The sequence below is a fragment of the Cupressus sempervirens genome, chromosome 8 (assembly GCF_028749045.1).
Source record: "Cupressus sempervirens isolate cs-2001-9-10 chromosome 8, ASM2874904v1, whole genome shotgun sequence".
In the NCBI taxonomy this organism is placed as follows: Eukaryota; Viridiplantae; Streptophyta; class Pinopsida; order Cupressales; family Cupressaceae; genus Cupressus; species Cupressus sempervirens.
This window is the reverse complement of record NC_143125.1, coordinates 343800493-343827860: the sequence shown is the minus strand read 5'-3', so window position 1 is coordinate 343827860 and position 27368 is coordinate 343800493. Positions and strand designations below refer to the sequence as shown.

At 35.3% G+C, this 27368-nt stretch overlaps 1 protein-coding gene across 4 annotated transcripts in view; it reads left to right on the top strand.

The window, feature by feature from the left end:
* LOC149542744 (splicing factor U2af large subunit B-like) overlaps positions 1-27368 on the top strand; it is a 144623-nt gene that overhangs the window by 32073 nt on the left and 85182 nt on the right. For all 4 annotated transcript variants that reach the window (XM_089797634.1, XM_089797632.1, XM_089797633.1 and 1 more), the window contains exons 2-4: positions 4750-4958; positions 5533-5643; positions 6055-6122. In XM_089797634.1, coding sequence (XP_089653760.1) covers positions 4750-4958; positions 5533-5643; positions 6055-6122 — 388 coding nt within the window. The remainder of the gene's footprint in view (positions 1-4749; positions 4959-5532; positions 5644-6054; positions 6123-27368) is intronic.

The window sequence follows — 27368 nt, the reverse complement described above, 5'->3', positions numbered from 1 at the left end:
CTTTGAACACAATCACCCCGTCTGTCAATCAGAGCTCCGAAGAAACATTGAAACAAGCAGTGCCACCATTTACACCTCTCCTTCTGAAAACCGTTTCTAGCCTAGATCTTAGATTGAAAATAATTTATCATTTGACATTGATTCCTCAGAAGGCATAAGCTCCAGCCTGGTATCTCTATTGGAGCATCCAATATTTCTTCTTGAATGTCAAAATTCATAAGTACCATGCTAGATCCTGTCGTAGAGAAACATCCTTCTCTGACCGGAAAATCCATATAGTTTATGAAGGATTTCTAATTTCATTGCAACACGCTTCAAATCAATAGGTGTCTAGTCCTTGGCTGTTATCTAGGCAATAACTAGTTTCAAATCACTCAAGAAGAATCACCCATTCTGATAAGTATGACACAATCTTCTTTCACAATCAATACCATTTTAGACAAACTCTCTTGATACAAATGTATCCTCTAGAGGCCGCTATCGGTGGATTAGAAATATGTGGTATTTCCTCTGCAGTGTAAGGTAACCGCTGCCATGAAATAAATACCAAGGGCCTGATGAATTTCTAGTCTTCTTGTTACGACGATCTTCAAACTCGAGGTACAAGCACTCAAATTGTATCCTTCAAAACAATATAGGCATTGGCACTTTATGCTTGGATCGACACAGCATATTTAGAACCAACACATGTTGAGCATCGGTGGACATCAGCATTCAACATCATCATCCAAGGTAAAGGCGAAATTGAGACATTTAGTGACATTGCATTTTGAGGTAGCAGCTTCAATTAGAACAATTGGTGAACAATGTCACTCATATTATTACAGCAGCTACATTCATTCTCAGAGGCAACTACACTATATCTCAACCTTGGTGGAAATCTGAGCTCACTATTGGTGATATACATTAAACATTCAATACGGCGCCCAATGAAAGCATTTGAAATTTGTAGGTTCTATCTATTGATGAAGAACTAGAGATGGAGTGGCTCATGATGGGTTCAATACAATGAATTTGTATGTCTGTAATAGAGCATGAAAAGAAATGGATTGAACGATGTCATATTTGTGTACTTTTTTTGTATAATCTATCCATGATCAATTATCTCTGAACAATCAATATTTGGTCCTAATCTCCTGCAATGCTGTTTTGGCAGGGTCTTTGAATGGTGTCACAAACAACTTGGTTTGTAAGGAGGGTCCATTTGTAATTGACTTCTATTATACTTTTGTTAGCAAGGAAAATCCCAATGCGTATGGAATCAAAAGTGGAATTTCAATATCAGTACTGCAAAACCTTTTAGTCAATTCCATTCCTATTCATCACTTATAGTAGGTGTTCTCTGCATTCCCTATTCTTCCGTGGTTGAGGTTCTTTTATGTGCTTTAGTTCCCCTGCATAGATGATTGATGCCATACCTTGACCAGGATTGTGAATAGCTAACCAAGTATGGATTACTCTTGATCTAGTGTCGTCTTCTATTTGATCTCCAGATACTCGTAAATCATAACATTCCTTGACTATGATCTCCAATTGATTATGTTGCGCCATGTATATTGAATGCTTTTATGCCCGAGGAATGGCAATCTCAATTACTATGCCCCGTAGCTATCTTGTCCTCTGCGCCTTATAATTTTTTCTTCCTAGGCTTTGCTTTGATACCATGTTAGACAATCCAAGATTGTCTCCCCCAAGCATTGCTTCTTCTTAATAGAGCAGATCGATCCACAATTGTCTCCCATGAGCATTGCTTCTTTTACAATAGAGTGGATCAAATGAGACCGTATATATATTCATTTCATGACAAGAAGATTAATCTTCCTTTATACCAATCAAAGGTGTCCCTTCAGCAAGGGAAGCCACTCTTCCAAAATTGGGCCCTCAGTAATTAATTATTTATATAATAAAATATAAATATTATAATGATTAGTTTTTATATAATACTAATATAATTATATTATAATAATATAGTTTTCTATCAATAAAATAACCATATAATATATTTATTCTATGTTACCGAATTTACACCCTGGAACCTTGAACTGGGTTCAGATTCATGGACTGGTCAGTGTTGGTTTCATCCAGATTTCTGTTTGGATTTGGACCCTAGGTGAATTTGGCACAGACCCAAGGGGATCTTGTGTGGACTTGGGGGAATCCCACGCGGATTCATGCAAAACCCTAGGGACCCACGACCCAAAATGAAATAAAGTGGGCCCAAACTTACTTAAATCTGGTTTATATGTTTATTATTTGTGATCCGGATTTTTTTGATAATCTAGTTGATGATTGATCAACAATGGACACTTCCATGATTCTTCACGAACATTGAATTATGTTTCAAACTTTCATGAACTATATTTTGAATTTTCATTTTTCAATTCAATAATTCAATGTGATGATTTTCTTTAGAATAGTGAGCATAGATCAATGATCAGGTATTTAAGTTTTTAATGTTTATCTTTGAGTCTTGACATTGTGCATTGATCAATGATCAAGCATCATAGATTCATACTATGAATAATTTAGTTTTACAATTATGTATATTTCTCTTATTTTTTGTATATATAATGCATATATATACACACTAACCCATACAAACTACAGTGGGGAAAATATTTATTCAATTCACGCACTGGGTTCTCGTATCCAAATCCATTCCAATCCCCGAACCCAGCACGCTAACTTAGAAATTATATTATCACAAAATAATATGATAATTATATTACCGATATGATTTGAATATTAGTAATCACAATAATCAATATAATTATTTTATCACAATAATATTGTTATTACAACCTTTATGATATCTATGTTGGTGAGAAGGAATCCGACCATAGATACAAGAACATTAACACATTTGGAATTCCTCAAAAGATCAAATTATACCCTCCCACCTCCTTTGGTGTCAAATGCCCACTTTGTATTGCCATGGCACACAAATGATTAGGCAAATATGGGATCAAACCTATGCTAGCAAAGAATGTTCTCTTGAAACCAATTAATCCACTTTATGTAGCTATTTGCATTCTAAATTTTGATAGCTGGGGGTATTGTTAAATCTGAAGACTCCTTAAGAGCCCTCATATCTCTTCCAAAGAAGCTTTGATTACTTATTTCTTCCTTCCTTTTCAACCAGCAGTCAACAAAGGTAATATTGAATGCCTAAGATCTCCTTAGTCCAATGCTAACTCTTTAGTGAATGGTGACTAGAAAAATAAGGTCTATTGCCTAAAGCAAATCTGAAAAACCATTAAAGCCCAATAACTTTCCGGAATCTCTGCAAATCTTTCAAAGTTAAATTCAACACAAAAACATTTTCATGCAAATCTTTTCACTCAACTGAGATTCTGAATGGATCTGTGTATTATTTAGGTAGGATCTTTCACCATCTCGGCCAATCTTTTCCAAGTGGAGTTATATATTATCCTATTCTTGGGTGTTCATGGTTTATGACTATTCTCAGTTTTTCAATCTCCCTCCCTCCCTCTCTCTTTCTCATTTATATCACAATGACTTCATTGACTTTACTTATATTATTATATTCTATTGTTACTTTGACTATATGCCAAATTTGACTTCCACGAGCTTTACCCCATGGACCACCTAGACTCCACACTCATCAATTTTTTTTAACGACCACAAACTTTGGAGTTATTTATTATGACGAGAAACAAGAGTTTATTTGTAATTCAAGCAGCATCAGCGATTGTCCCCACAGTTCTAATAGAAAATGGAATTCTGGGCAATCATGTCAGTGATCAGAGGAAAATATTTCATTTGGCTGAGAGATGATTTATGATGATAATAATGAGCTATAAAAGATTTTACTGTCATGATCTGTTTTGTGTTTGTGAGATATTTGAGAAAGTTGGTTATACTTGTACCGGACTGAGAATCAATACTTGAAATTAGAGACAGGTTTATAGTTATAATACTTAAAACAGCTTCTTGAAATTTTAATAACAGTGTGAGTTACATTCTTGATTTCTAGGTTGGTTTGACAATAGCACTTGACATTTGCCTATGTAGGCATTATGCCTTGACAGTTATGCATTTGTGTATGAATAAACAAAAAGGAAAGCAATCCTCAAACAATCAGGTGTCTTATAGACTTCATCATAGGTTTGGCGTGCATTAACTCGTGACACTTGATCTCTAGTAGCTTTGTTGCAACATTTAACCTAATTGTGTACAATTGAATGATGCAAGGGAAGGCAACTTTGTGCACATTAAATGCTTGTATGGTTCTAGATTAATGCATTTTTTTTACTTATTTGAAATTCTCCTACTGTTGTATCTGCCACTTGCTCAGATCTATTATAGCATTGGTTTGAGATGCACGGAAAGGTGTCAAGTGCTCTGAGATGTTCATACTTACTATGCCCACAGGGTTTAGGTTGAGCCTTTTTGATGGACGTATGCTGGTCACATATACCTTTTTTTCTCCTTATTTAAATTTTGTTGCAACTTGAACTGAAACTCTCTTGCAGGAAATTTGTCAGATAATAGACTGGTAAGAATTTGCCAACATATGGTTATGTTTTCTTCTTAATTATTCTACATAGCATTTGTTTATTTTGGCACTTAGAGCAGTTGTGGATTTTAGTATGATTTCTATTGTAGATGATCTTAGCTAATCCTATATCGGATAGCAAAGACTAGCATAGAAACTTAATCTACCTGTAGTTTTGTTTTAGGTCTTTTTAAAAAATTTTATTGTTGAGCCTAAAATTATCTTTGCAGCATGATGCACATGTCTCTGAAAGAGATAGGAGAAGAAGCAGAGACAGCCACCATGACAATGAAAGGGAAAAGGTTCATCATAATCGAGATCATCATAGGGATAGGGGTGAGAGAGATGACAGAAGTCGGCGAGACAAGGATAGGGATAGGGACAGGAACAGAGATAGAGACAGAGATGGTGAGCGGCACAGAAGTCGTGATTATGATAGGTGACTTCAACTTGTCACTATTTTATCTATTCACACATAGTCTAGTTTAGAGCATTTGATGATTGGATACCCTCCAATGCCTCTCCAAGAGTTCATTTCACATTGAATTAAAAGATAGAATGTAAGATCATGTCTCTATGGTATTCCAAACGTTGTTTTCTATCTATGGTCTAGCTTAGTCTTTATGAGATATGCACATTGCAGACAACCAGTTTGCTCTATTTTTTTCTGAACTTTGTATTAGAATCATATGTTTAGGACTCTTTGCAAAAAGCTTTTTTTTTCAATAAGATATTTATCGTATCGTTGCTTTTAATTCATCATTTATGTTTTTTACTCCTACTTATACATTTTTATGCATGGAATTTTTTAGACCAAAATCAAATATGCTAAATATTACTGAAACTTACTTTTGAGGGCTTTTAAAAGTTTTTTCATCATTAGTTTGAGTGTAATTCTGAAATGCAGAATATTCCCATGTATATACACTTTAGTGAAAATCTGATGGAGGATTGCTTCAGCGTATCATAATTTCTAAAGTGCTTAATTATTGTTTTTCTGCTACCAAATTCAGGCACCGTGATTATACTTATGACAGTGAGAGGAGACATAGTCACCGTTCACATTCACACTCAAGGAGTTCAAGGGATCGCTCTAGGTCTCGTTCACGGTCACGGTCAAAAAGGTATGTAGACTATTCATTTAATTTGAAGTGTTGTTCCTTTCATTCTTTGGACTTTTGACCTCATCTCTCTTTCTGAATTGATATTGTGTATTTCATGTCATGCCATTTTGCATCTCTCAATCTTTGTGTATGTTTCAGAACCAATAGGGTTTTTAATATGTTTTCTCAGGAGCCAACTTATTGAAAGATATTTATAGTATGTGCAAAACTTATGCACTGTATTTTATGTGGGTAATATTTGAGCAAGATTTAATCTAGCCACAATTGTCTATATCCTAGTGGTGCAAATTGCTGAATAATTTAAATGGTAGTACTATTTGAGCTAGTTTAAGTTGTTTTTGTTTATCCATTCCCATCGAAAACCAATTATTTCTAAAACTTCGTTTTGATTTCTTTCATATGTAATTGCAGCAAACGAGTTAGTGGTTTTGACATGGCACCCCCTGGCGCAGCAGTGATGACAGGTGCTAATGTTGCAGGTTTGTGTATATATTTTCTTGAATTTGATATCTATAATTGTCTAAGTATCGCCTCTTGGTGTAATAAGTCTTCTGAGAATTTGTATAATGGTCTTTATATTGATAATCTCATTTGACATCCATAGTTATATAACTTTGTGCAATTTGATTGACGTTGTGTAGTCCATTGTAAGTTTGTGTAGTCCATTGTAAGTTTGAATACTTAATTCTTTATATTCCATGTATAATTCTTAAATTTCTACTTTTTGGTTTGGAAGGGTAATTAATTTTCAAGTCTGCTAAAAATTGGTGTGTGGCCATTATAACCTGCATGCATTTGGGCAGGTAGTCCATTGTTCTCAATTGTAAATCTTATCCGATGTATTATGTCTATGCTCTTTAAATGTGATATAAAAACATAAAAAGTACTACAGATAAGCACCATAAATATATTTAGTGTTACAGCGCCACTTTTTAATATTTTAATTAAAATGCCATTAATGCTTAAAGTAACTTTACCATGAATCTCGACTGATGGTTTATTTCCAAAATTCATTGAGCCACTATTCCAATTAGTGAGCTTGATACATATACTTTTATCACTAGTCATGTGGCTAGAGCAGTCACTACATGTTATCCATAAATTCTGGCTTTTTTGCATGAGAACTGGTCTGGATTGATCATCGATTTTTCCGACTCCTTCCATTCCTTTTGGTTCCATACACTCTTTTTTCCTTCTTAAGATTGTCAACATTAGTTTAGAACTTGTCACCATCTGGCCTCTATTTTGCAGAAGTCATGTAACATTGTCTTGCAATATGACAGACATGTTTGCAATTATAACAGATCATGTTGATTTTTTTCTAAAAGAGTCAAAAGAATTTCTATTAACAAAATTAGTTCCCCTCTTTTTCATAACTCTACAATCAACTGCCATATGACCAAAATAATTGCAGAAGTGACAATGACCTTAGAAATAGAGATAAAGATCTATTAACTACAACTCTTCATGCAGGAGGAAACCATTATGAATGCCTTTTCTGTCATTGGACTTTATTAAAATCATCATCATTATTCTTTTTACTAAAAAATTACTTGTGCTAGATGTTTCACCTTTGTCAAAACCCAAACCAGAAGATTTAGTTTTATCTATTCTTTGACAGGCTAACATTTCATCTAGCATATTAGAACTCTCCCCAAACTGATTCTTTTTCAGATTGACTTTTGAATTGTTCAATTTCATTCTTTAAAGCCACAATTTCACTTTCTTATTTCAAGCATTCTTCAGATTTCAACAAAAGTTCCAAATTAATTATGTTTTCTCTCCTCTTGGCCTCGTCAACTTGGATCTTCAGATGGATGATCGTTTGATGACCTTCAACAAGTTCATTCTTTGGGGCTTCAATTTCCTTCAATGTTACTGTAACATAACTTTTTCCCAGGTCTTAATTAACAACTAACATATCAAAGAAATATAATTATTACTTTATTTTCATAGGAAGACAGTTATATCAGTTATGTTCATGTGAATGAGATTAACAGTTGTAATTACTTAAATGGAAAAACTCATAACTAACATTCGAAAACACCATCAATGAATTTACTATGGAAATTAAAATCTACATACCATGGAATTCGAATTGAAAATCAATGTAGGGATGCTTCTGCAATCACCCAAATTAGTCCACAAATATTACTTAGGATCAATTGACGATTACTATCAAATACCACTATATCAAAATCAAATGACGATTACCATCAAATAGCACTATATCAATATCAAATGATGATTACCATCAAATACCACTATATCATTTAGGGCATCACATACCACTGTATTAATTAGGGCATCAACTACCATTGGATCATTTAGGGCATCGGATACCGCTGTATCATTTAGGGCTTTAGATACCACTGTATCAATTAGGGCATCAATTACCATTGGATTATTTAGGGTATTAGATACCACTGTATCATTTAGGGGTTCAGATACCACTGTATCAATTACCATTGGTTTATTTACTCATCAGATACTACTGTATCTTTTGGGGCGTCAATACCATTGTATCATTCCTTTTCTTCCGATTGCTTTACTGTGGCAATAACACAAGACTAGAAGATATGCTCATAATCATTATTCTTATAAATAAAAGACTAAAATAACAATCCATTAGATAAATCTATCTCTCACAAATAAATATATTGCAGGTTCAGTTAGAAGATCAACCGATCTAACTGATTGCCAATTATATTGACGATAAGAGTTGCTTTCATTAAAAGAAATAACTGTAACGATGATACAACTCAATTAATCTTACCCTCTACTTGAATATACATCATAAAAAATACCTATTATCGACAAACGTTTGAATGCATAGCTTATCTTTATTTGATGCACGTCCGACATCTTGTGGAGAAAGGAAATATTGTTAGGGGCTTAACCACCCAACCTCGGACCATAACTTATAGTCACACAATCTCTAACGAGAAAGACCCTCCCTACTTGGAATAGAGATGGAACACCTTGTCATCCACTGAGCATCTTGGTATCTAATCACACCACTCGACTTGACAATAGGAGAATACGATAAACATGATCAAGCATGCTCTATTAAATGATTCTTTTTAAAAATGATAAACATTGTTATGTCATATCTGGTTATGTTTCATGTTATTGCAGATTCTATCTCACCTCTTCACCTTTTCCATGGCTATACAACCAGTGAATCCTAGGTGTTCAGAATCTCAGAGCAATTCGGCTCTGCTCGTTGATTCTAAACTGAATCATGAATTTTATATATATATATAATCTGTGATTTGAAGAGTGTGTTCTTGAGATTGTAGAAAATATCATTTGAATTCCAATGGCATACATATTAAATCATGATTTCACAACATGGTTACTTGGCTATTTATTTGCCATAGACAACTCCTATTAAGCAAGATAATTTACAACATGTCATAAGCTGTAGCTTGCTGCTATATAAATCAGAATGCTGTAGCAAATTTGGTAGAAATTACATTACAATGTTTCGTTTTAGGTTAATCACATAACCTGATATATTCTGAAAGAAGAATGGAGTTTTTGCTGAAAGTTCAACAACTTGCCTTGAGCGCCTATTTCCAATATAAATGTTGCTCACGATTTCTGTAGATCTTCTGAATAATCAGAAATCGTGGTTGAAAAACAATGCAAAGATTACTATTTGACAGAGCTATCGAGTGCCAAGATAGAGGTGGTTGATAACATGGAGAAGTCGGGTGCTTGAAACATATGGAAGTCAGGTGCATGATAAAATAAATATATATCCGCTTGTCACTCTCTACTTCTATTAAAAAGAAATAATGCGACTCCTTGGCTTCCGTAACATAAAGAATATCTTGGCTCTTTGAACGCCAAAAAAATGCCAAGTGCTAAATTGGTTTTTAAAAGAAAAAGAAAGAATAAAGGTTGGAAGAAGATTTGAAGGTTTAAAATCAAAATTATTATGGTTTATATTTATCTATGTACACGTAGATATATTTGTGAGGTGACATTATTATATTATAAATAAAATAATATTATGGTGTCACTTTATATTTATCTCTTTGCGCATGCACATAGGTATATATTATAATAATATGGAGAAAGATCAATCAAAACCTTTAAGGTACGCATTATATTTTAATTAAATTATTTTATGTTTTAAATTGTTTATTTAATAGCTCACGCAGTTCTATTGATTGTATCTTGGTGTTCAGGTTGCTAGGTCCTCAACCATGGTGATTCATGATTCATACCCATTTGCTCAGTGATGGTGATGCTCCTATGCCCAATTCTTTTCTGACAATGCTTCCACCCCTTCGATGTGTTTCTTACAAGAAAATTCTCGCAGTTAAATCATATTACTATAACAAGTTATTTAATTATAAATAATCATAACGGCTAATCGCCATTTCAATTCCATGAATTCGTGATAAATAAACAACTAGCATGTTATCTTCACATGAAATTATAATGACTAATCATCTTATCATTTCGCAGGATTATAACAAATTTAACTGTCAACTGACTTAATGTGAACCTTAACCGCTATATTTTAAATTAGGTGAAAAATTAGGGTGTAACATACCATTCCCCTTGTGTTTCATCATCCTCGATGAACTGTTAGGATAAACCACAGACAGAAATAAAAAAACTACATGCAAATATAACCAATAACAGAAAATAATAGATCACACAGAAATGAACACAAGACACCACGATTTAATGTGGTTCACCCAATTCTTGGGCTACGTCCACCAAACAGCAAGTTCGATCTTATTACAATCCAGTGATTACAACCTGATTACAGTCTATAATCCCTTACAGCTCAATACCGCCACAAGAACCAATTTTGCATCACAACATAATGAAAAATACTTAACCCTAAACCCTTTTATACAAGTATTTTATCCGTTTTAGGGTTACAACATGTCGGCCATATGTCAGCCATAATATGTCGGCTACAACGTCGGCCGTAGCCCAAAAATTATGAAGTATGTACAGTACTTTCCTGATCAGTCACCATAATCTAACAATCTCCCACTTGGGGACTAATCAGGCTCCACACTAAACAATAATCTCCCACTTGGAGACTAATCCTGTAGCAATACCACTACCACATGGGGCTCCCACTAGATCAAACCACCCTGGACTCTGCTGTTCTTTGATTCATGTTCAGTCTAAAAGACCAATCGAAGCTGAAGAGGAGTTCAACTTCTCCCTTGTTACAACCTTTGTCAACATATCTGCTGGATTGTCATTTGTATGGATCTTCTCCAGCTTTAACTGTCCATCCTCCAAAACTGACAGAATGAAATGGTACCGCAACTGTATGTGTTTGGTCTTAGAATGCAGAGCTGAATTCTTTGCAAGATGAATGACACTCTGACTATCTGTGAACAAATAATTATCTTTCTGAGGATGTCCCAATTCTTCCAAGAAGAACTGAAGCCATATCATCTCCTTGGCTGCCTCTGTAGCAGCAACATACTCTGCCTCTGTAGTGGATAGAGAATTAATCTTCTGTAACCTAGAAACCCAGCTCATGATTGCTCAAGTTATGTAATAAATTAGTTTAATATATTAATGAGGATGCAACAGTAAAGACATAACTTGTAGTACTCCGCCTGGTATCAATATCCCCTACCAAATCTGAGTCAACATAGCCTTGTAAATCAGTAGTAGAGCCCCCAAAGTGTAAACACTTATTGGATGTTCCTCTCAAATATCTGAGAATCCATTTGACAGCATTCCAATGCTCAAATCCTGGATGACTCATATACCTGTTAACGACTCCCACTGCATGTGCAATATTTGGCCTAGTACATACCATAGCATACATTAAGCTTCCTATAGCTGAAGCATAGGGTACCTTGGACATCTTGTCCTCCTCTTCCTGTGTCTTAGGACACATCTCCTTAGTCAACTTCAAATGACTAGGTAAAGGTGTGCTGACAGCTATAGCATTCTCCATAGGGAAACGTTGCAACACTTTCTCAACATTATCAGCTTGAGATAGCATCAATGTTCTGTTCTTCCTATCTCTACAAATCTTCATACCGAGGATTTATTTTGCTGCCCACAAATCCTTAATAGCAAATGCATGTGCTAACTGGCGTTTCAACCTCTTAATATGATCCATGTCAGACCCAACTACAAGCATATCATCAACATATAAACATAAAATAATATAGCTATCATCATCCAACCTCTTAAAATAAACACAATAATCTGAATGACACCTGTTATAGCCATGCTCATGCATAAACTTGTCAAATTTCAGATACCATTGCCGAGGTGCTTGCTTCAAGCCATATAAACTTTTCTTTAATTTGCACACTAAGTTCTCCTGACCTTTGACCTCAAAACCCTGTGGCTGAGCCATATATATTTCTTCATCCAAATCACCATGAAGAAAGGCTGTTTTAACATCCAACTGCTCTAAATGCAAATCTTCAGTAGCCACAAGACTTAAAACAGTACGAATAGAAGTCATTTTAACAATAGGAGAAAATATCTCATCAAAATCAATTCCCTTTTTCTGTGCAAATCTTTTTACAACTAACCTGGTCTTAAATCTTTTCTGACCTCCTTCCTCTTCTTTCAACCTATAAACCCACTTATTTTGTAAATCCTTTTTACCTGCAGGCAACTTGCACAAATCCCATGTCTTATTCTTGAGCAAAGAGTCCATTTCATCTTTCATTGCAGACTCCCACTGAATCTTAGTATCCACCTGCATAGCTTCATCATAACTTTCAGGTTCACCAGCATCAGTAAGTAAAATAGAATACAAAGAGGGAGAAAATCTTTGTGGAGGTCTAATTTGCCTCATTGACCGTCTAACATTCACTGGTGTGTGTGGTATTTGTTGTTGCAATTGTTGCACATCACGAGGAATGGCTGGAACATCAGCTTTTGGAGTATTATCCAGCACTACATAATCATCTTCTTTCTTCTCATGTTGCTGCCACAGATCTTTGTACAACACTTTCTCATTGAATATGACATGCCGACTTCTTACAATTTTATGATTTTCAAAATTCCAAAGCATATAACCAAATTCATTAATGCCATATCCAACAAAGACACATTTCTTTGATTTAGCTTCTAGCTTGGTTCTATTTTCAAAGTCTATATGAGCAAAAGCTTCACAACCGAAGGTCTTGAGAAAATAATAACTCACCTTCTTACCAGTCCATGCCTCCTCTGGAATACCACAGCCCAAAGGAGTAGAGGGACCTCTATTAATCAAATATACTGCAGTATTGACAGCCTCCGCCCACATGTGTAAGGGCAACCCAGCATGCAACGTCATGCTCCTTGCGCGCTCCATTATAGTCCTGTTCATGCGTTCAACCACTCCATTTTCCTGCGGAGTTCTTGGAACAGTTTTCTGTCTACGAATACCATTAGTGGAGCAATAATCTTCAAATTCATGATTGCAATACTCACCACCATTATCAAATCTGAGACATTTTAATTTTTTACCAGTCTCATTTTCAACCAAGCATTTCCATTTCTTAAAAGTTTGAAATACATCATATTTCTGTCTAAGGAAATAAACCCATACTTTTCTAGTTGCATCATCAATAAATGTAACATAATAATAAGAGCCACCAAGCGAAGATCCCTGAGCTGGGCCCCATACATCTGTATGCACAAGTTCTAATAGCTCCTTTTTATTTTCCTTCCCAGTTTTTACAAAACTCACTCTCTTTTGTTTTCCATACACACAACTTTCACAGAAATCCATATTAACACATTTCAGACTTGGTAAAACTTTCTTTGAATGAAGTACTTTCATGCCTTTCTCAGTCATGTGCCCAAGTCTATTGTGTCACAACGCTGTATCAGAATCTACAACAGCTATTTGTTCTCCCTGCTCAACTGCAGCAATTGTTCTTGAACATTCATTTTTCTCTGAAACAATCAAAGTAGAAGGAACAATATGACCTGTACAAAGATATAAGGTGCCTACTTTCACACCTTTTGCTACTACAAGGGAACCTTTTGAAATCTTTTAATTTTTATCATTAAAAGTAACTACACAACCCTCATCACCGAGTTGCCTCGCTGAAATTAAATTCCTACTCAGCCTTGGAGCATGTCTTACCTTATGTAGTAGCCAATGATTCCCATTCTGCAACTTAATCTTAATTTTTCCCTTTCCAACAATCTGACAGGGTTCATTATCCCCCAAATAAACAAGCCCAAAATCCCCTTGGATATAATCAATGAAATAAACTCTATGAGGTGTAGCATGAAATGAAGCACCAGAATCTAAAACCCATGAATCATCAACACTTTCTAAAGACAGAATCAAAACATCCTCTTCGGATTTGTTACTTACCACATTTGCCTCTTTGTCTCCATTTGATTTATCTCCTTCATTTTTCTTTCGATTCCAACAGTCTTTCTTTTTGTGCCCTGGTTTCCCACAGTACCAGCAGTCGTTCAGTCCTCTTGATTGAGACCTCTTCCCTTTTGACTTTCCGCTTGATTTTCCACGATTTCCAGAGTTACTTCCTCTCTCAGTCGTTCTGCCCCTGCTTTGTGCATTCAAAGCACTTCCTGATGTAGATCCACCTGAGGATTTCCTATGAGTTTCCTCACTCAAAACAACACCGATCACATCATCATATTTTAGGGTACTAGTTACAGGAACAGAATTACTCACAGCCATTACCAAGCCATTTCAGCTTTCAGGCAAAGAACACAGAATCAAGAGAGCCCTAATTTCTTCATCAAAATTGATACCCACAGAAGATAACTGACTAGTAATTGTATTAAACTCATTTAAATGATCTGCAACAGATCCACCTTCTGCCATTTTCATATTAAATAAACGCTTCTTGAAAAATACCTTGTTTGAAGCGGAGGGTTTTTTATACAGTATCGCTAGGGTTGTCATCAACTCTTCTGTCGTCTTTGCTTTTGTAATATTAAATGCCATTGATGGTGCCAAGCATAACCGAATGCTTCCGAGTGCCTTTCTGTCCAAAAGATCCCATTCAGCATCTGACATAGTTCCCTGATTCTTGGCTTTGCCTTCCAACGGCTTCCATAAATCCTTCTGATATAGATAGTCTTCCATTTGCATCTTCCATAACTGGAAGTTTTGCCCATTAAACCTGTCAACCCTCAACTTACCCTCATCTGCCATCGCTCCCACTCAACCGTGAGATTCCCACTTAACCGTGAGACTTTCGTGCAGAGGATAACTGAAAGACAACTAGGCTCTGATACCACTTGTTAGGATAAACCATAGACAGAAATAAAAAACCACATGCAAATATAACCAATAACAGAAAATAATAGATCACACAGAAATGAACACAAGGCACCAAGATTTAACGTGGTTCACCCAATTCTTGGGCTACGTCCACCAAACAACAAGTTTGATCTTATTACAATTTAGTGATTACAACTTGATTACAGTGTGTAATCCCTTACAGCTCAATACCACCACAAGAACCAATTTCGCATCACAACATAATGAAAAATACCTAACCCTAAACCCTTTTATACAAGTATTTTATCCGTTTTAGGGTTACAACATGTCGGCCATAAGTCGGCCATAATATGTCGGCTACAACGTAGGCCACAATCCAAAAATTATGAAGTATGTACAGTACTTTCTTGATCAATCACCATAATCTAACAATCTCCCACTTGAGGATTGCTTAGGCTCCACACTAAACAACATGAACTTGAAATTGTAACAAACATTATAAAGGAGCATTTAGAATTGGACCAAAATTTGGAATGTAACGTACCATTCCCCTTCGTGTTTCATTATCCTCGATGATCTTTGCAAGTTAGACACTAAAAGAATATTCCAAACACAAAATGTATATATAGCATCGTGATATCATTTTTTTTCAAATTTGAGTCAAATCTAAGTCATAACCAAAACTCAAGGTCTATTTTTACTTCAGTACTTCCAAAAAGATGCTTGCACGATATCATAAAATTAAACACATACTCACCTGAGTTCACTTTATCGTACTTGTGATCGCTTAAGCATCACTTGAGTTGATTATGTTGTAGGATATTCTATTTCATATTCTTGTCATACTCATGTAGACACTCACCATATCATTAGTTCAATTCTCATATTGATATCTTCTTATAAGAGAATTTTCAGGGTTTAATAATTGAGAGTAAGTTAAGTATTCAAAATTGTAATTCCTCAACTGTCATGTTCTAGATCATAATTAGATTACATAATTTAAATCACTCATATCTACTTGTCTGGCATATGGTACTCTTTAATGAGTAGATCATCCTTCACAGATCACTTGAAAAAAGTTATCGAATCCATGTTTTTCCATTTATGTAACCTCGGCCTTTATACCCATCTTATTACAATATCATTTTATTAGAATAATCATCTCATGATAGAAATATACTTCATCTCTAAACAATATAAATAACTCAGTATGTCTTGTTATTTCCATAAGCATCACAGATAAATTTATATAGGGTTCTTATCGGGTAGCTCATTTGAGTATGCTCGTCATTTGCCTGTAAATATTTGGAACTTTATCTTTTCCATTTGTGTGATCTAGGCTTTCATGCCCATCTTGTTAGTGTAATTGTTTCAAGGAATAACTTAAGCCAAACAAAAGTTACGTTTATAAATAAGCATTGATAGTTTCAATTATGCAAGTGTGTTTACTCCATACTGGAGCACAAATTGGCCTTCTTGTAATTTAATCAATATTAGAAAGGATTATCATTGTTAAAATTAAAAGAGTTTTTAAAATCACGGTTCACAATTTTGTTTTTCTTTCAGTTCAAGTTCAAAATAGATAACAAAATATTACTAACATTTCATATAAACAGAAATATAATTGCATAAAGTAAATGTTGGGAACATTCAACTGAAAAGAAATATTTAGTCAACATCAAGGTTTAGATAACATCTCATCAAGGTTATAGCATCTAGTTTGTATTGTGCAAGCCTTGGCATTTGGACCCAGTTTAATCTTCTCATTCTCTATTGAGAATGACCCTCCCTCCTGGGATAAGGCACATGTACCATTTTGGTCTTGCCACCTGAGCATACTGGTGTTTAGAATGTCTGCTCAGCAATTAAGCGGGTCTTGCCTGATTAACTGACACCATCGACATCTTGTGATCAAATTAGGCAAGCATGCCTCTAAACTACCTTGGCCAAGGATTTAAATGGGCAAATGAACAACCCAATCATCACCGCTCGACTTGCCAATCATTTCATTTTCTTAGTTCTGTTTCATCTTTATGATATTGTAGTTTATCCATTTGTCCATTTCATATGCACCGCACAATCATCTCAGCCCTTCTCCGATTATTTTGGATGATTTCCCGGTGCGTTCTTTTCTAGTTTGATTGTAATATCAAGTTATGTATAATAAATCTTTTTCAACATTACATTCTCAGTTTCTCAAAAATAGTGTTGGGCCCAAGGTTTCAGCGTTGAACCCAACGCTCTGATACCATATGTAACATACACATTTTCCCAGTTCTTAATTAACAACTAACATATCAAAGAAATACAGTTATTGCAGAAGCATCCCTACATTGATTTTCGTTTCGAATTCTATGGTATGTAGATTTTAATTTCCATAGTAAATTCATTGATGGTGTTTTCAGATGTTAGTTATGAGTTTTCTGTTTAAGTAATTGTAACTGTTAATCTCATAACCTGATATATTCTGAAAGAAGAATGGAGTTTTTGCTGAAAATTCAACAACTCGCCTTGAACGCCTGTTTCTAGTATAAATGTTGCTCACAATTTCTGCAGATCTTTTGAATAATCAGAAATCGTGGTTGGAAAAACAATGCAAACATTATTAATTGATAGAGCTATCGGGTGCCAAGATAGACATGGTTGATAACATGGAGAAGTCGGGTGCTTGAAACATATGGAAGTAGGGTGCATGAAAAAATAAATATATATCCGCCTCTCACTCTCGACTTCTATTTAAAAGAAATAACGTGACTCCTTGGCTTCTGTAACATAAAGAATATCTTGGCTCTTTGAATGCCAAAAAAATACCTAGTGTTAAATCGGGTTTTGAAAGAAAAAGAAAGAATAAAGATTGGAAGAAGATTTGAAGGTTTAAAATTGAATTATTATGGTTTATTTTTATCTATGTACACGTAGATATATTTGTGAGGTGGCATCATTATATTATAAAGAAAATAATATTATGGTGTCACTTTATATTTATCTTTGTGTACGTACATAGTTGTATATATTATAATAATATGGAGAAAGATCAATCAAAACCTTTAAGGTACGTATTATATTTTAATTAAATTATTTTATTTTAAATTGTTTATTTAATAGCTAATGCGGTTCTATTGATTGTCTCTTGATGTTCAGGTCATGAGGTCCTCAACCATGGTGATTCATGATTCATACCCATTTGCCTTGTGATGGTGATGCTCTTGTGCCCAATTCTTTTTTGACAATGCTTCCACCCTTTCAATGTGTTTTCTACAAGGAAATTCTCTATAACGGCTAACAACCTTTTCAATTCCATGAATTCGTGATAAATAAACAACTAACATGTTATCTTCACATGAAATTATAACGACTAACCATCTTACCATTACGCAAGATTATAACAAATTTAATTGTCAATTGACTTAATGTGAACCTCAACGGCTATATTTTAAATTAGGTAAAAAATAAGGATGTAACATACCATTCCCCTTGTGTTTCATCGTCCTCGATGAACTTGAAATTGTAACAAACATTATAAAGAAGCATTTAAAATTGGACCAAAATTTGGAATGTAACGTACCATTCCCCTTTGTGTTTCATCGTCCTCGATGATCTCTACAAAACAGACACTAAAAGAATATTCCAAACACAAAATGTATATATAGCATCGTGATATCATTTCTTTTCAAATTTGAGTCCAACCTAAGTTAAATCTTTCTAGAACTGAAGCATGTCACGTCCCCATTTCTAGAATAAGATTCATAATAATTCATAAAAATAAAGTAATAAAAGGCGTAATCTAATTTAGATCGAATTATAATCTAGTACAATAACCAATAAATATATTTCAATACTGATAATATGCTACTATATGAGAGAGATATAATAATTAATGAATAAACTAAAATATTTGAAACAACTATAACGAAAATATTATCTATATTTTTACAACTGTAACAGGAATATTAAATATAATCATATACTTGATTATATTTTGAATATATTTAATTATATTATTATATCTATTATTTGACATGCTATAGATAATCATTTGAAATATATGTAAATGTTAATATTTATCAAACAAACTATAATAATATTAAAAAAAATAAAAAATCAAATGCTAATTAATCCAGCAACTAAAGGTCACAACTTTAGGAAGGTCGTGACATTTCCCATCTTGCGAGTATATAGGTCGACCAAGCAAAGAATGGAGGATAAATGGGGGATTCCTGCAGTTTACACACAAGCTCAAAATTTCTATTCATAATTAACAGTAAATCGTGGGTGCTGTTATTAGAAAGAATTTGGATGCTTAGAGATCATATTGCAAGGGACTAAGTTTGTGGTGCTCATCAAATAGCATGTATTGATGTATTACTGGCAATGCTTGCAGGTCTTGTTACCAGCAGGAGGAATATAAAACAAGAAGAAAATCATACCCTCTGAAGTAGGAAGCCAAATTGAATTATAAGGCGACCTGCAATCTGCACAAATTGTATATTATGGCTCAATGCTTATATTTAATTTGTAATGGGATTGTTCTATAGGCAAGTAAGAAGAATGTGAATACATCTGAAAGTATATTAGTATGTATTAGAGGAGGAGGTGATCAATTTTCATCATTGAGAACCAATGAACTCTCGGTCTGTTGGTAAGAAAAAACAACATATGTTGCAGCAGTAAAGAGATTGACATCAAAGTGTGCTGGAAAGGACTAAATGACAATTTCAATCTCGTGGGTGCCGAGGAGTACGACATCAAGCCAATTGGTACTCTGATGGCGCAACGGGTCACAATTGGTACCCAACCCTTCGCCCAAGACTTTGTGTTGATTCCCCTAAAGAAGAAAGGATATGATGCCTTCTTGGGGAGAGGGTGGCTCGTGACGGTTAAGGTAAACCACAACAAAAGCATAACACCTTGTCAATGGAGAGTGGAGGAAGAAAATTTGACCTCAGAATGTAGGAGAGTTGAGTGGAGTAGATGAAGGAGAGTGTAGGATGGAGCCTAATGGCGAAGGCATTTTGGAACTTGAAGGATGCTCTAAAGATGACATAGATTTCATCAATAGACATTTCCATTGGCAGATGGAAGATTACAAACTATTTCATTGTAACATGCTACAGGTTGACGGGGAGTTAGAGAAGGACTTGTTTCCATTGGAATACAAAGGAGAGGCTCAAGTGAATAATACTCTGATACGCAAGTTTGACAAGTAGAAGCCCATAAAGTACGAAGAGCCCTTGTTGAAGGTGACAAATTTGGGCAACGAAGCAAGCCCCACAGATATATTAGTAGGGGATGATTGGAGTCCTATACTAAAGGCCGCAACATTTAATTTTTTTGTGGAGTACAAGGATGGTTTTGAGTGGACCTACAAAGATTTGAAGGAAGTGCCTCTGGAGTTATGCATACATTGCATTCCTTTGTTACCTAGAGCCTAATCGATACAGAAGGAAATGTACCAGATGAATACAAATTATACCACCAAGGTGAATGAGGAGGTAGAGAAGATGTTAAAGGTGGGCATTATCTTTTGGGTCCAAACTAGTGAATGGGTATCATCCATTGTCATAATTGGAGGCAATCCAAATCCGTATCTATGTGGACTTCTGGTGCCTAAATGTCATCACCATCAAATACCCCTTCCTATACCATTTATAGGTAGTATCTTGGAGAAAGTCTTTGAACGCAAAATGTACTCATTCATGGATGGGTTTTTGGGGTATAACCAAATCTCCACAGCCAAGGACGATAAGATGAAGACCATTTATGTGGTGGCGTATTGGGTTGATGCGTACAACTAGATACCCTTCATACTTAGTAATGCGCCAACGATCTTTCAAAGATAATTCTACACATCTTTGACAAGATGTCTGTAGGGAACTTCAAGGCATTCCTTGATGAACGATCCGTTTACAGTGGACATGACATACACTTGGTAGCCCTATGAGAGTGCATGGAAAGGTGTCAGAGGGCTAGATTGGTGTTGGAGCCAAAAAAGTGTAGATTCATGGTGCCTCAAGGAAAGTTACTGGGCCAAGTTGTATGCAAGGTTGGATTAAAGATAAAGCCTGACAAAGTGAGGGTAATCGTAGAGATGGAGCCTCCCATAAACATCACTGGAGTAAAGTCCTTCCTTGGCCACATTGGGTACTACAAAAGTTTCATAGAGAACTTTGCCCAAGTCTTGTACCCCTTAGACAAGTTGACGTAAAAGGGTGACTTGTACGCGTGGGAGACGACACAAGGTGAAGCCTTTAAAAAATTGAAGACAAGGCTGGTGGGTGAGCCTATTTTGTCATATCCTAATCGGGATAAGGAGTTTCACGCTCATGTGGATGCTTTAGATTTTGCAATAGGCACTAGGTTGGCTCAAGTAGGTGACCATGGGCTAGACCATCCAATCTACTTCGACACTAACTTGTTGTTGAAAGTGGGGAAGAGGTACAGTACGATCGAGAGAGAGGCTCTCAAGATGGTTTAGGCTATCAAAAACTTGAAACATTACTTTTTGGCCACTCTGTTCATGTTCTATTTGGACCACCAAGTGCTCATTTATCTAGTGAACAACCTAGTCATTCAAGGCACTTCCTTCTATTGGAGGAGTTCACTTTCACAATCATCATGTTGGCTCCTACAATCGCAAATTGGAAATCCAAGAGCCTGCCACTTCTCCAGTAGGATTCTGCAATCAATTTTGGCCAACGAACAAGAATCACCTTGATTCCCTTACACTTTAGGCTCCGCTACACCCAGGCGGGTAGACCTTCTCCTCAAACTTGATCACTTGGTTCAAAGCTTTTCTATAGAGAATTTAAGTTTTGGAGAGTTCTTCGGTTGGCAAAGTCCTCAAACTCGATCAAAGTGAGATTGAATGTAAAATGTTTGAATTGAATGGATGTTTTGTATAAAGTTTTAACAATGGATTTGAGGTTTGTAAGAAGGAAGTTATAGATTTTTTGACTTCTAATATAATTCCAGTACTTCAATGATAAAAAGATCAATGCTTTAGCTTATTCAGGCAACAGAGTCAACTACAATGAAGATTATAACGTACAACTTTATAATGTTCTATGCACATAAACTATAAACAATTTAATAATCAAGACGCGATGGATCAAATATATGTACGAAATTCTAAACTAGTCCAAATTGCACTAAGGTCAGGGAGACAGACTGGACATAGATTCAGAAACAACTAAATATTTCACAATATTTGCAATGATCGAGTTTAAAATAGACGACCTTGTCCACTTCTCTGACATAAATTGTTTGCAGTTTTTTAAAAATGATTATAAAGGACGAATCAACTGTAGTTTAAATCTCCATGCCTTTAATAAAAATAAACAAAGGACATTTTATTTTATTATTAAAATAAAATCTTTGGATTTACATTACAAATTCATATTAAAGCTCCTTATCCCTCCATACAAAATAAATATATTCCATTTGTACTTCTCTTCCGAATGTGTCTTGTTCACTTCTTCCTCCCGAATATCTTGATTTTATATCTTGGCAGTAAGGCAATATGACCTTTTGTTTAAAAGACACTTCTTTTCAGAAATGAATCACACTTCTTCTCATATAATTAATACTAATTATTAATTATATAATTTTTAATATTCAATCATTCCTCTTCTCAGATCCTTTATTATCCTTCCTTGATCACATTTTTTATTAATCGCAGCTTCTTCAAATATTGTTTTAATTATTTTATTTGCTCTCCCTTTAATAAATTTTCTTATTTTATCGTTGATCTACATGATTAAGATCACCCTTGATTTTTAAGGGCGAATTTAAACTTTGTCATCGGTGTTTAAGATTTTTCTTAGACTTTTGAATACATCAAACTTCAAATAACCTTGCGCGACAACTGAAAAACTTTATGATTTGGCCCTTTTATTTCCATCGTCCTTTTGCTTGTGCGAGATGTTGGGTGAGGGCCGTGAATAAAACCATCGTATGGAGGTGTGGGATTTCTCCTCGGATATACTGCCCCTCAGATCTTCATTGTGCAGACTTAGTGAACAGAGTTTCGCAATGATCAGAAAGATGGTGCTGTTCCTTGATTCTTCCCATCAATTATTCTTGGACCTGTCTGGGCTGATTGTTTTGCGGTGACCAAAAAACCTGCGGTATCCTTCACAACTCCTGCCATGTTCCACAAACTTCTGATTCCATTCACAATATTTTTCTTTCACAAGTGCAGCTACAGGTGCAATATAGACAGATCGAAATGTTCTCTCTCATGTTGAAACACTTCAAGCAGATGGTTGACAGTTCATTCCTCTTAATCGCTCACAGTATCTGACTTCTCCAAGAATGATATTCCCGGGTAGTGCATGCCTTCATTGTATTGGGTGGTATAATATGATTGTCTTCTATTGCTGAACATGATTACACAACTCCAAGATTTCTAAACATCATTCCGTTTAACCACTGGAAGACTTATTATTGGTAGTTAATCTTCCTATTATTGAGAATAAAGAATGCCTGAAAACAAACGTTCTGGATTTCCTTGCTACCACTATTTATCTGGCTAGATATGAGATTATAGGAAGAGGTCGGAGCATTTTGGGTAAGCTTTTAGAGGCATTTGGAAGATTTTTGCTAATTGGAGGTGATTGGATATTGCAGGGTTGAAAGACCATACTTGGCTGGGTGTGGGATAACAGTGGCATGAACTATTCATCTGTTGGAATGAGGTTTTTTGGATTGGGACTTCATTGGTGCAGACCACAAGCTTAGTTCTTGTCCATTTCATGGTGAGAGGTTGATGCTAGATGTGTTTGCTGCACTTCCAAGAGATTGAATAGTATTGGTTTTGAGTGCGGAAATATGTCAATTGTTATAATCTGCTCACTCTCAGTAATTATTTTGAAGAAAGTATGTTGCTTCAGTCAATGCATTTATCTTTTTCTGGTCAATGAATGTTTAGTCTAATTGCAATTGTTGTTGGATGATCGCTGCATATTAAACTCCATGAACAAGCATAACCAAATCTTAATTTGGAAATTGCAGTTGCAACACATTGTGCTGTACATGCCTATTTGGCTCTTGATGTGTGAGAACAATACAACTATCTTCAGTTTTCCTGACCTCAGTACGAGGATTTGGTCCCCAATAAAACATGAACTCTAAAACTCCAATTCTTCTCTAAATGATGAAATGACACCAAAAAAGGTTCACAACAAGACAAAAGTGCTTCCTTCCAATGATTGATCTCCTGACTGTAGTTTTGGCAAAACGTTTAACTCCATAGATCTTTTGAATATCAATTATCCACCAAGATATCAAATTCTTGATATAAGCATAATCATGAACATTATCTTTGTTCTCGTTAGTATTTCTTCATTCTCAAAGTTGTGATCCTATAGATTAAATTATATGATCTTTATGACTGTCTCAATCATCCTCAAGATTCAGAGTCCCATACCAGACTATAAAATTTGGCTTCATAAATATGTCAAGTTACTTTAGTGGATATGGATCAAATGGGAAAAACATGTCAAGTCTTTCAGTTTCAAATGCCTTAGATTCTTTTGTCCACAGTATTACTTAGCTCAAACGAAGGCCCAAAAATTTGAAAATTTGGGTTCCATCACATTGTACAACTAGAGAAGAGCCACGTGATTGCAGATCACTTGTTTTAGATAAAATCTGAAGAGCCACCACTACGCATCAATGATGATTTCCCAGATGCCTACTTGTTCCACATGGCGGTATTGTTTGTGTGGAACACCAACATTGGGGTGTATGTTGCAGTTTCCAAGGTACTTGCCAGTAGGTGAAAGGAAGAAGCTTGTTTTGAGGAGCAAAATATTTTAGTTGATTAATGGACTACTACATAAGATGGGATTGGACCAGGTACTTAGGAGGTGCATCATGGAGGAGGTTCCTACTATTTTGAAAGAGTTACATGAAGGTCCGACAAGAGGACATATGGGGCCAGACACCATAGCAAGAAAAGTGTTGCTAATAGGTCTACGATGGCCCACATTGTACAACGACGCCCATGGATGTGTTGTAGGGTTTCATACATGTCAGAGGGTTGGGAAACCATTGCGGGGGATTTTATGCTGCTCAACCCCTTAGATGCTCATGAATTGTTTGAATGATAGGGGTTGGATTTCATCAGACCGCTGAAGGTTAGCTTTGTGCAAAGATGTCGCTACATTGTTGCGGCCGCAAAATATTTGACTAAGTGGGTGAAAGCAAGGGCCTTGCCTAGTAACTCAACCTTGAGCACGGTGGAGTACGTTGATGATAGAATCATTACGCGGTATGGCATTCCAATCAAGCTCACAAGTGACCATGGAAGGCACTTCGTGAAACATGTCATCAAGTTGCCAATGACAAATCTCAAGATTTTTCACTCTTTATCAATCCCTTACTATCTGAGAGCCAATGGGCAGGCCAAAGTTACCAACAAAATCTTGGTGTTGTTGATTTACAAGTCGTGCGTGGTGGAACAAGAAGATTGGGAGAAGTTGCCTTTGGTACTATGGGCTTATGACACAACCTACAAGGTGACAACTGGCTAGTGACCATTCTAATTAACCTACGATCAAGAAGCTATTGTGCCTATCGATTTTATGGTACCAAGCTTACAGATAGCTATTGAAAATAGGCTGGGTGATATGGAGAGTTTGAGGGAGAGGTTGTTTGAGCTAAACAAAATGGATGAACAATGGATGATCCTGTAGTAGATGCAGAGGCAACCCATTTACGCCACAAGTTGTGGCATGATAAGCACCTAAGATGTATGAGGTTTACCAAGGACAACTATTTTTGACATATAATGGCTAGAATGAGATATAGCCAAGAAAGTTTAAAGTGAGGTGGCTCGACTCTTATAAGGTTCTTGAAGTTGGTGAGAATGGAGTGATCAAGCTATATACAAGCTATGTACATTGGATGGGTAGGAGGTCTTGAATGTGGTGAATGGGTCAAAGTTGAAATTGTAGTGTGAACGACTATAGAGGGATGATGTTACATTCTAATTTTTGACCTAATTTAAAATATAGCCGTTGAGGTTCACATAAAGTCAGTTGATAGTTAAATTTGTTATAATCTTGTGAAATGGTAAGATGGTCAGTCGTTATAATTTCATGTGAAGAGAAAATGCTACTTGATTATTTATCATGAATTCATGGAATTGAAAAGGTAGCTAGCCGTTATGATTATTTATAACTTGTTATGATAATATGATTTAATTGCGGAGAATTTCCTTACAGGAAACAAGTCGAAGGGGTGGAAGCATTGTCAGAAACGAATTAGGCATAGGAGCATCACCATTACTGGGCAAATGGGTTGAGGACCTAGCGTCTTGAACATCAGGATACAATCAATGAAACTGTATGAGCTTTTTAAATAAATAATTTGAGAAACATAAGATAAGTGAGTTAAAACATAAAAACATACCTCAAGGGATTTTAATTGATCTTTCATCATATTATTATATTAAATATTTATATACGTGCATATAAATAAAAATGAAATGGCGCCATTATATTATAATGATTTAATAAAGTGATGTCACCCCATTAATAGATTTACATGTACTTATATAAATATAAAATTATAATAATATTCAAAATATAATAACATTCAAATTATAATAATATTCGAATTATAACCTTCCAACTCTTTTTCCATCTTTATTCTTCCCTTGTATATAATCGATAAAACACTTGGCATATTAAATTGACAAGTAATTTTTTATGTTACAGAAGCCAAGAAGTCTCGACTTGTCTTTTATATGGAAGCCATAAGAGAGTCAGAGATAACATTCATATACCCAACTTCCTTTAATTTTCACGACTTCCTTGTTCATCTCCGGCTACCATCTAAACAAGATATTTTACGTAAACATCCGAATTTCTATATATTCCATTGAAAATCTCAGCAGTTTGTAGCAGCATTTTTCTTGATACAAGTCTGCCGTACATTGTTTATCCTTTGCTGAAGCCGTGTATGGAAGACGAACACCTTTTTAATCACACCCGACTGCCTTGTTGGGAGAAGATACATTCAATGTAAGTATTGATGTTTTGTGCATGCTGCCGCACATATTCTTTCTTCTGAAGTTGAAGCTGCCATTATACTCTGAGAGGTTGATTAAAGAAGGGCAGATATCTAGTGTCCAGCAAAGCTCAACTTCAGATAATATACTAGGTCATGTGAATGATCAGTCTTTCCATGCTACTAAATTTATTTCCTTCATAATCAGTAAAGCTTTCCAATTTCCATAACAATAGATTGCAAGCCATATTCAATCTTGAATAATCATAAGAAAACCTTGTAATGGTTCATAGTAAAGTACCAAGTCATGGAATCATTAATTATTAAACCAATGGAAGCTAAAATATAGAATGTTCTTGTAAGTTTTTAATCATAGAAATGTGAAATGCTGGAAGTAGTCCATTTGCCAATAAATTTTAAAGTCGGCTGATAAATATTTATGCAAGTCTCTTTCTTTAAAAGAAGATTGCGAAATGCTGGAAGAATGCAATAT